At 45.2% G+C, this 17,447-nt stretch overlaps 1 protein-coding gene across 1 annotated transcript in view; it reads left to right on the top strand.

The window, feature by feature from the left end:
• Positions 1 to 4,167: 4,167 nt before the first annotated feature.
• LOC147637868 (serine/threonine-protein kinase ATG1c-like) overlaps positions 4,168 to 17,447 on the top strand; it is a 72,360-nt gene continuing 59,080 nt past the window's right edge. Inside the window, exon 1 of the mRNA XM_086799706.1 lies at positions 4,168 to 4,508. Within this exon, the coding sequence (XP_086655832.1) occupies positions 4,278 to 4,508 (231 nt within the window). The 5' untranslated portion in view covers positions 4,168 to 4,277. The remainder of the gene's footprint in view (positions 4,509 to 17,447) is intronic.

Raw genomic sequence — 17,447 nt, 5'->3', positions numbered from 1 at the left:
TCAAAGCTCAATCCTAGCAACATATTATGCAGGTCCTAGGTTGCCATGGGATTTGAGGAGAAAGCACAAGGAGGTGACATGTTAGAACACTTGCAAGATGACAAGTTTGGACAGGTGGCAAGGCAACTATGGAAAAGATTAGCCAAAGCTAGTCATTACAAAGGCAAAGGTTGTGTAGAAGCAACAGTGAGGGGGCACCAAGAGTGGGTGTAGTCATGCACATCATCAGAGATGGCTAGCATGATATTACATCGAACATGGGAAAAGAGATTGGAATGGCAAAGGAAATATATGACAAGAAGAAAACATTGATTTGTAGATCAGTAAAGCAAAGAGCTGCAGTATGGCAGCATTGGAATCGTCATTGTAGACAAGGAGAGCTCTAGTAAGCACGTGCAGAGATCGTTGTGAGGTAGGGTTTCCATTAAAGCTCAGTGATTATCTTGTAGATGAAACATGTATTAGATCGATAACAGAGAAGGAGAGTCACCAGAGAAGGCAACTAGAGCAAAGGCTTATGAAGGGCTTGGACATGGCGGGTGACGAGCTCTGTAGATGGTGAGTGCACTTGTGTTACGTGTTAAGAGAAGACGACCATGAGCATAGGTCACGGTCCATGTGCAGAAGCGCGAGACCTGCAAGTCGCCAACGAGAGCTCAAAGAAGAGTTGTAGAGGAGAAGGCTAGCAGGTGGCATTCAATACAAAAGCTGGCCATGTGCAGATGTCAGAGTGGCAGAGCTGGCAGCATGTGTTAATTTTGAAGATATAAGGGTACATTCACACACACAAAAGATGATTTATATCCTTGTTTGTATGTTTTACAGTAAAAAAGGGGAGTTTTTTGAGGGTATGTTCATATGAGGGTTCCCTGCCTGGTTTTGGCCAAAATGTGTTGAATTTTTTGTTTCACCCATGATTATGATGGTAACCGTACCCGAGTAGTTTAAAGCTCAAAACAAGAAGTTGTATTCACCCAGTGCATGAGGGTTCTCCTACCCAAGGCAAAGGTCTCAAAAGGGATGTATGGTGCTAAAGGTTCCCAGCCTCATCAAAAATAGGTGCTCAAAGTGGAGGGAGTCCTACCCGAGTTGAGACTCAAAAGTGGGTAGTGTGCATGTTCCTACCCTAGCACAATGTGATGTAACACTCCGATAGCATTGAGGGGGAGTGTAGAAAGGCGCAATGCCTATTGTCGTGTGGGTGATGGGTGAGTGAGAACACCTTGCTTAAGAGGGGGTGTTGAGAGACATGTAAGCTTTGGTGGTGTGTATGTGGGAATGCACATCAAAGGTGCATGATATTTTGTGGTGTGTGGGTGTTGACCAAAAGAGTGGAAAAGGGAGTGCCACACGGATGATGATGTGTAAAGTGGGATAAGGCTAGAAGGCCTATATCATTATATGGTTCATTTGTGAATTGCAATAGAGATCTTATGTTGAGTGTGCAATCTCTTTCTTTCTCTCTAGTCATGGAGTTTCTTGTGTGGTATAATCCACCTTAATCTTATGCTTAATCTTGTGTCTATCACCATGATCAATCCCATATTAGAATTGTTAACACTAGCAGGTCGACTCAGATGGCTGATTTTGATAGTTAATGTAGACGATTGATTTCGCCAGCCAATTCAGGAAGCTGATTCTACCTTGCTTCAATAGTAGCTGGTTCAAATAGCTAGCTCCGATAGCTGTTTCTAGCTTCGATAGCTATTTCAGACAACAGCGAATTCAGTCAATTGTTTCAGGTAGCTGACTCCGATGATTGGAAGATGACATGGATTCAGCAGGTCAGAAGATGACGTGGCATCAACAAGTCAGATGATGATGTGGCATTAGCAGGTCGGACAATGTACACACACTAGTTAGGATCATCAAGGAGGAGTCATTAGGTTATGGTTTTTGCACAAGTCATGGAGAAAGTGCATTTTTTTGAAATATTGTATATAATTAGATTGCAACATATAGCTATCTAGTTTGAGCCTCTAAGATGCCCAATGGTTTAAGGGGGGGGGGATGGTGTCCATAGTGGCCCTCAAAGGGTTTGTTGTAGGATACTTTGCTTTAAGGCCATGACTTGGGGCATATATGAGATTATCCAAGTAGAAATATTGGTCCCAAGTAGATATATTGGGGCATACATGGCTGACATGAGATTAGTCAAGTAGAAATATTTGAAAGCCTTTACTTCTTCTATTCTATATTAGGGAAACAACCAAAATCCCCTTCATTCTTTAGCATCATAGCTTATGTCAAGGAGACATACGACAATTCTTACTATAGTTACTAACCCCTATGATTTTAGGGCTAGGGTTGCGCTCACCCATTGGTTGTGTTAAGCATTGTTTTAAAAAACTATTTGATTTTTTAATAATCTCATTTGTGAAAGTCTTCTCTCTCTCTCTCTCTCTCTCTCTCTCTCTCTCTCTCTCTCAAAAAAGGTTCCAGAAGCCTACAACCAATTCAAAATTCAAAAATCTCTTTAAATGACCCCCCTCTTCTTTTTTAGTATAATTTGATGAGATTAATGTGAAGAAAAATACTTGTTTTTCCTCTTCAACTTTATGGTGAAAAAGGGGCGATGTAAGGTTCAATAAAAATAGTGGTGCTCTTATAAATTATTACCATATAAAAGGATGCTGCTGCTCTGCTGGTAGCCATGACTGGGCATAGAACGGTGGGCGACTATGTGCTGACGTAGCAGATAGGGGCGGGGTCATTCGCAGTGGTGTGGAAGGCGAAGCACAGGCACACCGGCAACGAGGTGGCCATCAAGGAGATTGCCATCTAGAAGCTCAACAAGAAGCTATCGGAGAATCTCATGTCCGAGATCCACATCCTTAAGAAGAACAACCACCCCAACATCATCCGCCTCTACGACACCATCCTGGTATGTCAATCTGAGGCAGCATGTGATTGAAGCTGATGTAGATGCTGGTGTGCTTGATCTTAGAGGCTAGGCAGACTCTATGCAATGGAGTAAACGAGGCTCTAATACCATGTAAAAATGGTGAGGACAGGAGGAAATGTGACACAACGACCAACATAGATAATTGAATGAAAGAACTGAATCAACAATGTTTATATTATTGAATCAGATGATATACATAATAATAATTCTGACTCTAATCAATGGATGGGATAATCCCCAAAACCCTAATCCTAGTACTAAGGAGGATAATCAGCTCAGATATGATAGTTCATATATAGTGGGCTCTGGCTACACTCAGTAGGTGTGGCTTTTGCTTACTATGTATACTTCAGTTTACCTAATTTACCTCGTTCATTATTTGCAACTGTATATAAGATGGGTTTTCACTTGATAGGGGTAATAGCAAACTTAAAAAGTAACCGGTCTTGATGCAACTACAAACCCATTCAAGATTGTTTGGGTGTCAACAACCCAAGGACCATGTGTCCCACAAAGATCTACCTATCTAAGCTATTTCTTAACCATTTGACCACATATAGCCTCTCTTGTCTTGCCTACACCATCATTTAAATAATCGAACGTACAATGTACACACACTAGTTAGGATCATCAAGGAGGAGTCATTAGGTTATGGTTTTTGCACAAGTCATGGAGAAAGTGCATTTTTTGAAATATTGTATATAATTAGGAGTCATTAGGTTATGGTTTTTGCACAAGTCATGGAGAAAGTGCATTTTTTGAAATATTGTATATAATTAGATTGCAACATATAGCTATCTAGTTTGAGCCTCTAAGGTGCCCAATGGTTTAGGGGGGGGGATGGTGTCCATAGTGGCCCTCAAAGGGTTTGTTGTAGGATACTTTACTTTAAGGCCATGACTTGGGGCATATATGCGATTATCCAAGTAGAAATATTGGTCCCAAGTAGATATATTGGGGCATACATGGTTGACATGAGATTAGTCAAGTAGAAATATATGAAAGCCTTTACTTCTTCTATTCTATATTACTAACCCTAGGGTTGCGCTCACCCATTGGTTGTGTTAAGCATTGTTTTAAAAAACTAATTTGATTTTTTAATAATCTCATTTGTGAAAGTCTTCTCTCTCTCTCTCTCTCTCTCTCTCTCTCTCTCAAAAAAGGTTCCTGAAGCCTACAACCAATTCAAAATTCAAAAATCTTTTTAAATGCCCCCCGCCTCCGCCCTTTTTTAGTATAATTTGATGTGAAGAAAATACTTGTTTTGCCTCTTCAACTTTACCGATGTAAGGTTCAATAAAAATAGTGGCGCTCTTATAAATTATTACCATATAAAAGGATGCTGCTGCTCTGCTGACAAAGGGAGGTAACCATGGCTGGGCATAGAACGGTGGGCGACTATGTGCTGACGCAGCAGATAGGGGCGGGGTCATTTGCAGTGGTGTGGAAGGCGAAGCACAGGCACACCGGCAACGAGGTGGCCATCAAGGAGATCGCCACCGAGAAGCTCAACAAGAAGCTCTCGGAGAATCTCATGTCCGAGATCCACATCCTTAAGAAGACCAACCACCCCAACATCATCCGCCTCTACGACACCATCCTGGTATGTCAACCTTGTTTTTCTAATCTCGTTAAAGACAGAGGAGCGCGTTAAAAATGAGAGAGATTATATGCAAATTCTAAGTGTTCCATTCTTCCTGTGCACACTAAGCCTCATCTGAACCTGACCATTGCGTTCCATCCATGAATTAACTTAATTTGCTCGCTAACCTGCTTCTATCCTTAGCATCAAATTTGCCCTATGCTTGATTGTTTTGCACCTATTTGAGACCTCATGCCTGTTGATGAATTGGTGAGGAGCTTGGTATGTCACATGCATGCGGTGCCATGGCTAATCTTCAGCATGAACATCATTAATCCTTGATCAAGTCAGCATCAGGCATCTTTATCACCATCGGCCTACAACACTGTTGGAGCCAAATTTTCCAGCAATTTGGTGGAATGATCAAGTACCTTCCTTGCAAGGCCAAGTTGATGCCACCTTGAGCAAGAAAGGAACCGTGTCCCACATCCAATCCATATGGATGGATCTCGCTGGTACAGGACTAGATGAGATGAAGCACAAGAACGTGGATTTTGTGGAATTCGGTACTCAGTGGGAACAAGTATTCGATGCCACAAGACGACGTCACTTCTTGATACACAATGGTTGGCCTTTTTTACAAAGGCCGCTTTTGTTTCTTGAAATTATTCCAAGCAACTTTTATCCATGATGCCCATGATGTCATTACTGCCGGTCATAGGGACATGAAGTCGACTTTGGAGAAGTTAAGAGCAATAGTTTTATTGGCCGAGAATGAGGTGAGACGTGTTCACACAGGAAGAAGATAGGGTTGTTACAACCATTGTCTATTCTCGAAGGACCTTTCCAAAATATATCTATGGATTTTGTGGCGAAGTTGCTTCTCAGTCTAGGTAAACGTAATACGCAGTGTTTAACGATTGTTGATCGTTTTACTAAGTTTGCTACAATGAGGCAGCTTTTGGAAGACCATTCCTGCCTTTTTTGACTAGGATGTTGTCCTCAATGCGTGAAGCTAACAGATTGACAGAATCTTACCAGGAGATTTTGGAATATGTGAAAGATAGGTTGGCTAGAGCGTAAGAAGTCTATACTTGATAGGTCAACAAGGATAGATGGGATGCGATCTTCTTAGAAGGAGAAGGTGAGAAATCATCATGGATAAAACTAATTCTTGTTGCCAAGCCATGAAGGAGATTAAGAAAGAAAATATCTCAGGATTATGAAGCAAAGGTTGAAATAGGTGGGCAAGTGATGTCCAAAGTTATCGTTTCGGAGCTTCGGACCCTTTCCCATTCTTAAGAAGATCAGTATATTAACGGGTGGGCACCCAAGTATGGACGGGCGGACGCCCAAGTGTGGACGCCCGATGACCGGCCAAGAGCCTATAAAAGGGTGGCCAAGGTTAGTTATTGAGATATAGAGAGTCTCGCGAGTTTGTGAGAGCTCTATGGTCTTGGAGCCTGGATCTAGTGCAGACGTGCACCTGCTTTATGCAACCGGCAATCTCGAGGCCCGCGAGGGCAGCTTCGTGGCGGTATGGAACGTCGCGAGGAGGAGATTGGTCGGTACGTCAACCTAGTTAGCTCAGCTCGTGGCTCGGTGGGGACAGCCAAGACTGTGGGCTCGCCCACGGTTGTCATGGTTGGGAGGTGAGTCAGGCCTGCACCCCCTTGCTTGTTGTTGTTTGCAGGATTCGAGTCTAGTACCAGGAACGATCACGAGGAGATCCGTGGGGATTTGACAGTGGTATCAGAGCATGCCTCGTGAACGAGCAAGTCGGTAGGTAGAGAAGATGAGGTCGAAGAAAGGTATGTGTTAAAAAAGCTTGCTGTTTTTCTGTGCATACTGCTATTTGCAAAAATAGTATGTGTTTTTCTTCATCAAAGAAACCCATGTTGATGGGGATGGTAGATGGTAGGGTCGTTTGCTTTGCAAAGAAGAGGAAAGATTTGTTTGTGCAGCCGCATGAACTGCAGAGAGAGAAACCAGGAAAAAGCACGTTGCTTTTGGCCTGAAGGAGAGAGAGAGCGAGAGAAAGCGAGCCAGGCTTACGTTGCAGTGTTGATCGTGAGGAGCTGCTGGTTGTCGTAAAGAGCTGTACGTGTAGGCAAAGGCGGCAGCTACAGGCGGCAAGGCGCCTAGGGCTATGTAGCCAGATGGCCAGGCCTGCGTAGCCAGGCGGCCAGGCGGCTAGGCCTGCGTAAGCAGCCCAAGCAGCGCCCAGGCCAGACCAAGCGGGCGCCCAGGCGTACGCCACCTTGGGGCCAGGCTTTCGTTTTTTTTTTTGAGTTTAATTTTTTTAAAAAAAGTTTAAAAGTCCCCTCCTCTAAGGTTTCAAGGTGTTTTTAAAAAAAATAAGAAACTAGAATATATATATATATATATATATATATATATATATATATATATATGTATATATAAAAAACACAAAAGCAAAAGCCAAAGATAGCTTTTGGAGGCTTTTAGTTTTTGTGGAATCCTTTATAAACCCCCTTAAGTGGGCTTCTTGCCACACATCTCTTAAGTTTTCAAGCTCTCAAGCTCTCAAGTTCCCTTGCACTTTCATTGTGCAAAGATTGAATTTTCTCTCCACGTACCCTCTTCACGATGTCGACCCAAGAATCAGAGTTGGAGCCCCTTGTGGAACGCGAAGGCTTGCTGGCTATGGAAGGTACCGATGCCGATCTTTTTGACGATTTTTTGTCAAAATCAGATTTCCAAGAGTTCAAAGTAGCTCTCGAAGCTTCTTCGACGGAACGTCAGGCACAAATCGCAGCCCAAATGCAAGCTTTGCAGAACTCCATCGCTCTATTGACCACTACCCTCTCTACTCTATCGGGTATGGATACCTTGGCTTCTGCTTTAGGTCCCAACATTACTCTGGAACCGTTCGGGGGCGAGCAAAAGCAGCGCACCAAGGAGATCGTGGACACGTGGCTACATAAGTTTACTTTCAGTTTCATCCATATGATGATGGAAAGAAATCTAGTTAGCAGCAGGTTTCCTATCCGTCAAAGCTTTGTGTTGGTGGAAGGAACTCAACCCTAAGCCAATGACTTGGGCACAATTCGAAGACGTCTTTAAGAAGGAATTCCTCAAGGAAGAGGACGATTATGATGTTGTTGTCCGGTTTTCAGCTTTGACCATGACCTCGCAGCACCTCACTTATGAGGTCTACCTCCAGTAGTTTCGGGACTTGCAGATGAAAGCTACAAAGATGGATCCCACTACTCTTTTGGGGTTTATCGTAGCTAGTTTACCAGACTCGTACCGATTACAGGTTAAAAATAACAAATGTAAACAATTGTCTCTTCCAAGTCGAAACCCGTTACCGAGCAGGGGAATAAGCATAAAAGAAAGTTCTCCGCAGCTATGGCTAACACGACTGAAGGAAAGTCTTCGGACCAATCTTCGAAGAATTCTAGTTCGATACCAGCGAAGAAGAAACGACTCCTTAGGGCTTTAAAGCTCAAGAAGGAAGGACGTTGTTTTATCTACGAAGAAAAAGGACACATGCGTAACGAGTGCTCAAAGCAAAAGGGTGCCAAGACAAACGCAGGACCCAAGCCAAAGACAGCTAACCAGTTGTCTTTGATAGGTACGTCAATTACTGTACTTTCTCGCCCTAGTACTTGTTTTGATTGTCTGTTCAATTCTAAAGTATTTGGCTTACATGATCTTCTCTGAGTTTATGGAGAAGTGAATGGCCATAAGATTCACATTCTTTTAGACCCTGGCAGCTCACACAACTTTGTTAACTACAAACTTGTGCAGAAATTGAGTCTTGATACGACACCCAGCGATCATACCTATGAGGTACGCTTACTTGCGAGAAGGCAAGTTTGGGATCAAAAGGTGGAGATGCTTCCAATCCAGATTCAGGACTACAAAGATACTCTGGAATGCTATGTTATGCACCTTGTAGACTTGTTATTAGGGATTGAGTGGTTTAAGACTCTTCAAGTCTAGATAGATTGGTCTAGTCATATTTTTTCTTTTAAGCATAAGGACACCCAGTATAGTATTTTAGGTGATTGTATTCATCCCTCTCAGGGATCTCTTGTAAATACAATTGATTTTGGAAATATAATGGATTCTTCTTTGTATACCGCTTTCTATTGTGTATTGATTCCACTTTCTTCCTTTCTCATCCCTTCCATGGATGTCAATGAATTAAGTGTGTTTGAAAGCAAAGAATTACAGAAGATACTTAATTTGTTTTAAGATGTATTTCCTAAGGAACTGCCATCGGGTTTAACACCTGAACGGGCAGTAGATCATCGTATTGACTTGATCCCTGGTGCTCATCCTGTCAGTATTCCACCTTACAGGATGAGCCAAGCTGAGGAAGATGAGTTGGCTAAACAACTCGAAGATTATTTGAGGATAGGCTAGATCTATCCAAGTAAATCACCTTGGGGTGCACCTGTGTTGCTTAGGAGAAAGAAGGACAATCCTTGGAGAATGTGTATAGATTACAAGAGATTGAACAAGCTGACCATTAAGAACCGTTATCCTCTCCCTAGATCAGATGACCTGATTGACCGGTTAGCAGGAGCGAAATATTTCACGAAGATAGATTTACGTACTGGCTATCACCAGATACGTATTCATGAAAGGCATGTCGAAAGAACCGCCTTTCGGACTAGGTATGGCCATTACGAGTTTCTCGTATTACCTTTTGGGTTAACCAATGCTCCAGCCACTTTCCAGCAAATGATGAACGATCTTTTTCGTGAACATTTGGGAAAATTTGTGGTGGTGTTCCTGGATGATATTTTGATATATAGCCGTACTCTTGAGGATCATGTCAGACACCTCACGATTGTCTTATCTATTTTAAGACAGAATCGACTATATGCTAAGTTAAGTAAATGTGAGTTCTTTATGACCGACATCATTTACTTGGGACACAAGATCACTAGAGATGGATTGAGCATTGACTATGACCGAGTTCAGAAGGTTCTGAACTGGCCTATACCGCGAACAGTGAAACAACTTCGTTCTTTTCTCGGTTTTGTTGGTTTTCTTCGGAAATCTGTACGGGAGTACTCTCAGCTCACACTACCGATGACCGACTTATTGAAAGGTCGTGGACGTAAGTCAAATCAGCCTATCACTTGGAATAACGATTTGGATATGGCCTTCAGACTTTTGAAAGATAAAGTCAAGGAAGCACCTATCTTAGCATTACCCGATTCTAGTCGGTCTTATGTTCTTGAAACTGATGCCAGTGACTATGCTATCGGGACTGCTCTATTTCAAGATGGTAGACCGGTTGCTTTTGAAAGTAAAAAGCTAGACGACACTCAATCTCGTTGGCCAACCCTTGAGAAGGAGCTTTATGCTGTGATTCACGCTCTCAAGGTTTGGAGACAACATTATTCATATGGCTCCAAGTTTGTGCTATTGACTGATCATTAGTCAATCAAGTATGTGTGTGATGCGGATGATTTGAGAGGAAGGAAAGCTCGTTGGGCGGAGTTAATGCAAGATTTTGATTTTGAGATCCGTTATCGGAAAGGGTCCATGAATAGTGTTGCAGATGCGCTTAGTCGTATTAGAGAGGTGAATTCTTTGTCGTTCACCGAGATTTCTACTGATTTATTTCAGTCATTGAGAGGGCTTTGCAAGACTGATAATTATTTTGGTCCATTTTGGCAGAAGATCCAGGACGGGAGCTCATTGATTGACCAAGACTCAATGACTGAGCAGTCTACCATTCAGGCTGCAGGAGGCCAGTGGATGATTCGGAATGGTTTACTATTCCGTAATGACAAAATTTGTGTACCACCGATCCCGGACATTAGGTCCAAGATTCTTAAGGAGTGTCACGACGCCCCTTCTGCTGGACACCCTGGGGTACACAGGACACTATCATTAGTGAAACACACTTTTTATTGGCCAGAGATAAAAGGGTATGTAGAAGATTATGTTCTCAAGTGTCAAATTTGTCAGGCAAATAAAGCTGAACGCTTTAGACAGGTTGGGTTGTTGCATCCTTTGCAAATCCCAGGTAATAAATGGGAAAGTATTTCTATGGATTTTATTACCGGATTGCCAAGAACACATCACGACTATGATTCTATTTGGGTTGTGGTAGATCGCTTGACAAAAATGGCTAGATTTTTACCGATCCGGAAGACTATTACAGCTACGCAATTAGTACGGCAGTTTATCGAGCAATTGTTTAGACCGTACGGGTTACCGCAGGACATAGTCAGTGATAGACTCTAAGTTTGCGACGAGTGATTTTTGGAAACTTGTTTTTGAGAAGTTGGAAACAACTTTGAATTTGAGTTCCTCTGATCATCCTCAATCTGATGGCCAGTCTGAAAGAGTGAATCAGATTTTGGAGGATATGCTTTGAGCATATGTATCCAAAAGACAGAGTTCATGGGAGGATTATCTTTCTATGTTAGAATTTGCATATAATAGTACTAAGCATACGAGTACAGGGTTTAGTCCTTTCATGCTTATGTATGGTTTTCAACCTAGATCACCTGTTACAGTAGGATTCTCAGGACTTCAGCATGATGCAGCACGTAATTTTTGCAAGATATGCAGGAAATGTTACAAGTTGCGAAGGAATCTATTAGAAGTGCTCAAGACCGAGACAGATTTTATTCTAATAGACATCGTTCACCCAGAGATTTCTTTGAAGGAACGATGGTGTATTTGCGAGTTCCGAAAGATTCCGAGACTTTACGGACAGGTCGATCTCCGAAATTATCCCCTAGATACTGTGGACCATTTCGTGTTACACAACGGATTGGTTCAGTTGCATATAAATTGGATTTATCTTCTCATGTGAAAGTTCATCTTGTATTTCATGTCAGCAGACTTAAAGAAGTACTGGGTTCGAATCCTGTAAACAAACGAACAACAAACAAGGGGGTGCAGGCCTGACTTATGTCATGTGCACAGTGTGTATCTACAGTGTGCTACACGCACGCAAGACTAGTTTCGAGGCTTGGGGAAGCTTGGAGCTAGGCAGGCTGATTGACAAGCTGAGTTAGGGATATACTAATGGGCGGGCACCCAAGTATGGACGGGCGGGCGTCCAAGTGTGGACGCCCGATGACCGGCCAAGAGCCTATAAAAGGGTGGCCAAGGTTAGTTATTGAGATATAGAGAGTCTCGCGAGTTTGTGAGAGCTCTATGGTCTTGGAGCCTGGATCTAGTGCAGACGTGTACCTGCTTTATGCAGTCGAGGCCGGCAGCAATCTGGAGGCCCGCGAGGGTAGCTTCGTGGTGGTATGGGACATCGCGAGGAGGAGATTGGTCGGTATGTCAACCTAGTTGTCACGTGCATCCCGCACTTGGATGCCACGTAGACATTTCTGTACAGAAGGTGCAGGACCTGGGATGGTGAACTGGTCCCATGTGAGCCCAGTCCGGGACGAGTCAGCCAGGGATCCATCTCAGTCGTCCGAGGTCAGGTGTGCATTGTCCTGCACATGAGTCCAAGGTCAGGTGTGCACTGTCCTGCACATGAAGCAGTGCCAGTCCGCGCTGTGAGTCTCCCTCTGGAATGATGTCAGATGTGCTGTGTATCTGGTTTGCAACTGGATGCCAGGCCTCTGTAGGCATGTAGGTTTGCATGTAGAGATGGGGCCAGCCCATAGGGCTACCCCAGTGAGAAGAACTTGCACTTGCACTTGTAGTGTGGGCATGGGGGAGGTGTAGAACCACCCCCAAGGGGCCAGGAGGGCCCAAGCTTTGCCCACCAGCCTTGGCTTGGGCTGGAAGGGCTGTCGGCCAGCCCTAGGGCTGCTGGACAGGCAGCCGACAGGGTTAGAAACCCTACCCAGCCAGTCGGCCAGGTGTGGGGGGCAGTCCCACACCCATGCGCATGGTGCCCAGCAGCCTGGAATCTGTCCAGCAGGCAGGCGTAGGCTGAACAGTATTTATCATAGTGTGAAAAGCACTTTATTAAAAAAAAGAAGAACCTAGTCGTGAGGCTGTCCTGAAGCTGGCCGACTGGAGACAAGGGGGAGTATAAATACTCCAGCCCATAATCCATGAATTCATCTGATAATTCACCAAGTGCTCCAAGCAAACAAGGGCTAGGACAGCCAAGAACATTGCTAAAGCAAAGGGGTGAAGGACTGAAGGTCAAGGGCAGGTTTTCCAGCCAAGAAAAGGTCAAGTACTTTGTATTTGTTTTCAGATTTACATCATTCTAATAAAGCAAATACACCATCCGTGGTGGGGGCCCTACAGAGGGTAATTGGGACCCAATACTGTGTCCTCTCCATCTCCCCCTTCTCTCTCTATTTTCTGCACATCGTCTTTCAGTTTTTGTGCGTTAATTCCGTCGCGAAAAGAGTACTGATTTCTGAGTTTTGAAGTACCGATCCTTCTCTGAAGCTTCCGCATATTACAGTGGTATCAGAGCTCACTTCAAGGACAAAGATTCAGCAAAGAAAACCAGAAAATTTTTTCGCTCGTGTGGTTGGTTTTTAGACGCCGGTGGACTACCCCTTTCGGAGTGACTCCTGTCCCTCGAAGGACGGTTGGTTTTTAGCCTCCGGAAGCCTCCGGAAGTCTCCCACACAGATAGTGGATGGTCAGATTGCGTTCTGGAAAGGAATTGCATTTTCCCGCTATGGCGAACTTTGGCGACGAGAGAGAACCAGAACCATGGGACCAGAGTGCACCAGGCAGCCCAGCTAGGGCACCCGGCTTGAGTGTAACAGACATGTTCCAGCAGATGATGCGAGCAATCGCAGACCAGACAACCAAGTTGGATGAGCAGAAGGCGCGGATTTTGGCTCTGGAGGAGTGTTCACGCTCTCCAGCGTCGCGTTTTCCATCTCCTCCTCCCTCTCCTTCCGTATCCCAGATACCAGATCCTCGTCACAGGGACCCTCTCGCAGGGTCACAGCCGCAGCCAAGCTCCTTGCTTGAGATGCAGATGCGCGCATTGGAGATTCGACAACGCGAAGACGACGCCATGCGACGAGTGGAACACGAGCGTTACCTCAGAGCTTTGGACGCCAGATTGACACCGGCGGCGCCCTCGAATCATTTTCCCGAGAAAATGAATTTCAGTAAGTATAATGGTAAACTCGATCCCACTACTCTTTATTCATGGTTACATCAATTTGAAGCTTACTTTGCCGCTGTTAGGAAATCAGATATTGACAAAGTGATCTTAGCCAGTTGGTACTTGGAAGGTGAGGCCATCCCTTGGTGGACTCAGTGGGCTCATGCCCACACCAGAGCAGGTATGGCAGCTTATGTGTGGGACGAGTTCGTCCGCGACCTTAAGCAATGGTTTCTACCGCCCCACTACCTTGAGCGACTCGAAGACGAGTTCAGGGGAGCGCGTCAGAACGCGCAACCAGTCCTTCAGTTTGCCAATAAAATTTCAACCTTGTGTCTGCAATTAGGCTTATCTGATACGGACAAGAAAGGGCAGTTTTTGTATGGCCTGGACACGCAAATCCAATGGGAAGTGCGTATGTTTAGGCCAGCCACCTTTGAGGACGCACTCTCGCTTGCGCAGAGTGCAGAAATGAAACACAATGGTGGCAAGCCCAAGACTTCCCAGCCGGCTTCTCCCAAGGCTAACGTCTCGGGGGGCAAAAGCCAGAACCAGACGGGGTCTTCCCCAGGACAGAGCCCGGGAGCCTCTGGCTCCAAGAACTCGAACAATGCGTCTAAGCTTACTCCAGACCAGAAAGCGGAGGCAGGCAAGACAGGTGGCAAGTTGAGTGCTGAGGAGCTTGCTCAGTACAGGAAGGAGGGTAGATGTTACTTTTGTCACACAAAAGGACATACTTTTCGGGATTGTCCGAAGAAGCCTCCAAAGGCCGCCGCTGCCTCCACAGCTTCCGTGGTGAGCACAGCTCCCACACAGACCCCAGCGGCTACCCCTAATTCTTCAACCCCCGGTGTTTCAGTTGGAGCAATTATTAGCCGGGAGCTCGAAGATAAGCAGAAGGGCGCCCATGACCAGGAGTATGAGCGCAACGAATTGCTCAAGTCCTTTGGCTACATAGGTGGCCAGAGAGTCGTTGTCTTGTTTGACAGCGGCAGCACGGAGGATGTGATCACGGAAGAGGCCGCTAGGCGTGCCCGTTTCGAGCTGACTCCGGTGGACAAACAAGTTGAGGGTTTTAGCACAGGTATGACAACGAGCGTCAAGTATGAAGCTCTAGGTGCTAAGTTAGTAATTCAGGGCATAGAGTTTGTGCGTGACTTTATGGTTGCCCCTCTTGTAGGAGCAGACATAATTTTGGGTATCCAGTGGTTTCACAAGTTCCTTCCTGATGTCAAGTGGAACAAGCACACGTTCCAGATTGATCGGAATGTGTCAAACACCCCGGTGACCATTAAGTGTGAGCCAGGTATTCCAAACTTTCCGCTCATAAGCCACTTTGCAGGCTAAGCGAGCAGTCAGGAAAGGCGCACAGTGTGCGATGATTTACATCCAGACAGCCCAGACGGTGGCCAGTGCTTCCGAGAAGTACTCGGTTCTCCATGAAAAGTTCCAGAAGATTTTTCTTCGGGACAGTCTCCCTCCCCAGCTCCCCCCGTCCAGACCGGAGGATCACAGGATTGACCTAATCCCAGGCTCGGAACCCCCGAGCAAGTTTCCGTATCGCCTTTCTAAGGCAATGGAATCGGAGTTGGACCGCCAACTCCAAGAATTGTTGCAAGCTGGCTTCATCCGCCCCAGCGTGTCGCCATTTGCAGCACCGATCTTATTTGTCAAGAAGAAAGATGGGTCTTCTCGGTTGTGTGTCGATTATCTTGCACTCAACAAGCTGACTATCAAGAGCAGATTCCCGATGCCTCGAATTGACTATATTCTCGAGAGGCTGAATGGAGCTAAGGTGTTCTCCAAACTGGATTTAAAGAGTGGGTACCACCAGGTTCGGATTGTAGAGGGGGACATCCCCAAGACAGCTTTCCGTACAGAACGGGCCCACTATGAATTTGTGGTCATGCCATTTGGTTTGACGAACGCCCCAGCTACATTTAACCGCATGATGATGCGTATTTTCCGGGAGTTGATTGGAGTGTGTGTGTTCATATTTTTGGACGACATACTCATATTTTCAGCTACAGTGGAGCAGCATGACATTGATGTGGAGAAAGTCCTTAAGTTGCTGGAAAGCAACGAGCTCTATGTCAATGAAAAGAAGTCAGAATTTTATCTGTTCCAGGTATATTACTTGGGATATATAATCAGTGCCGAAGGCATTCGACTTGATCCGGCTAAAGTGGCCGAGATTGTTAACTGGGAAGTACCTCAGACCGCTTATGACATTAGATCATTTGTGGGTATATGCCAGGCATATTCCACCCACATTGACAAGTTTTCTGATCTCTCGGCAGCCCTCACCGATCTGCTAAAGGGAGTGAAAACCAGGAGGCAAAAGATTCGAATGACTCCACGAGCGTTGGAGGCATTCCAGAACCTCAAGGTGGCTTTGTCTGAAGCGCCTTGTTTAGCCCTTGCCTCGTGGGACGAACCATTTCAAGTGATCACCGATGCGAGTAACATCGCAATTGGAGGTGTATTGCAACAGAATGGTCATCTAGTAGCTTACATGTCTCGTAAGTTACTGCCCGTCGAAAAGAACTACTCAGTCTATGATCGTGAACTCCTAGCAGTCATACAGGCCTTGAAACATTGGAAACATTTCCTGTATGGCCGTGACTTCGAGGTCCGCACTGACCATCAGGCATTGCGCTGGATTCAGACGATGCCAAGTGCACAGTGGAGTGATCGACAACACCGCTGGAGTCAGATATTCCAGCAGTTTGGTGGCATGATTGAGTACCTTCCAGGAAAGGCCAATCCAGTGGCCGATGCTTTGAGCAGGAAGGGACAAGTATCTGCGATTCAGACCACTAGATTTGACCTTGTTGGTACAGGACTAGAAGACATGAAGCACACGTACGCGGATTCCGAGGAATTCGGTACACAGTGGGAACAGGCATTGGATGCCACAGGACCATGCCATTTTCTGATACGCGATGGTTGGCTTTTCTACAAAGGCCGACTATGTGTCATGAAATCATTCCGAGCAGCCCTTCTCCATGATGCCCATGACGCCATTACAGGTGGTCATAGGGGCATGAATTCGACTCTGGAGAAATTAGAACGGCGATACTATTGGCCAAAGATGAGGCGTGATGTGTTTACATATGTACAACACTGTGACATTTGTCAAAAGGTGAAAGCTCCTCGTGGAAAGAAGATAGGGTTGTTACAGCCTTTGCCAATTCCTGAGGGTCCTTTCCAGGACATTTCGATGGACTTTGTCACGAATCTGCCTCCCAGTCCGAGTAAGCGTAATACACAGTGTTTAACTATTGTTGACAGGTTCAGCAAATTTGTTATGCTTATTCCTTGCAGGGCCAATGTGACTGCCGAGGATGTTGCCCAGCTATTCATTCAGCATTGGTACCCGATTGGTGGGATTCCTAGGACCATAGTGTTAGACCGAGATGCCAAGTTTACCAGTCATTTTTGGAGGGCATTGTTTGATAATTTTGGTACTAAGTTGAATTTTTCCAGTGCATTCCACCCACAGACAGATGGCCAGACAGAGATATACAACCAGTTGGCCTTTGATGTGCTGAAGTGTTATGTCCACGATTAGCAAGGTAAGTGGGAATCGTTTTTGCCTTTAGTTCAAGCTGTTTTGAATGACTCTTTTTCTTCAGCTATTGGCAGGACTCCATATGAGGCAGCGTTTGGAAGGCCTTTCCAGTCGTTGTTAACCAGGAATTCGTCTTCAGTACCGGAGGCGAACAGAGTGACGGAGTCTTACCAGGAGATCCTAGAGTCCGTTAAAGACAGATTGGCTAAAGCGCAAGAGGCCTACACTCGACAGGCCAATAAAGACCGAAGGGACATGAAGTTTTCGGAAGGGGATTGGGTGTATCTTCGGATTATGAAGCAAAGATTGAAGCAGGTGGGCAAGCGATGCC

Source organism: Cibotium barometz, chromosome 6 (assembly GCF_041138505.1).
Source record: "Cibotium barometz isolate CiBa-2024 chromosome 6, ASM4113850v1, whole genome shotgun sequence".
NCBI classification, from domain to species: Eukaryota; Viridiplantae; Streptophyta; class Polypodiopsida; order Cyatheales; family Cibotiaceae; genus Cibotium; species Cibotium barometz.
This window is presented reverse-complemented; position numbering and strand designations above follow the sequence as displayed.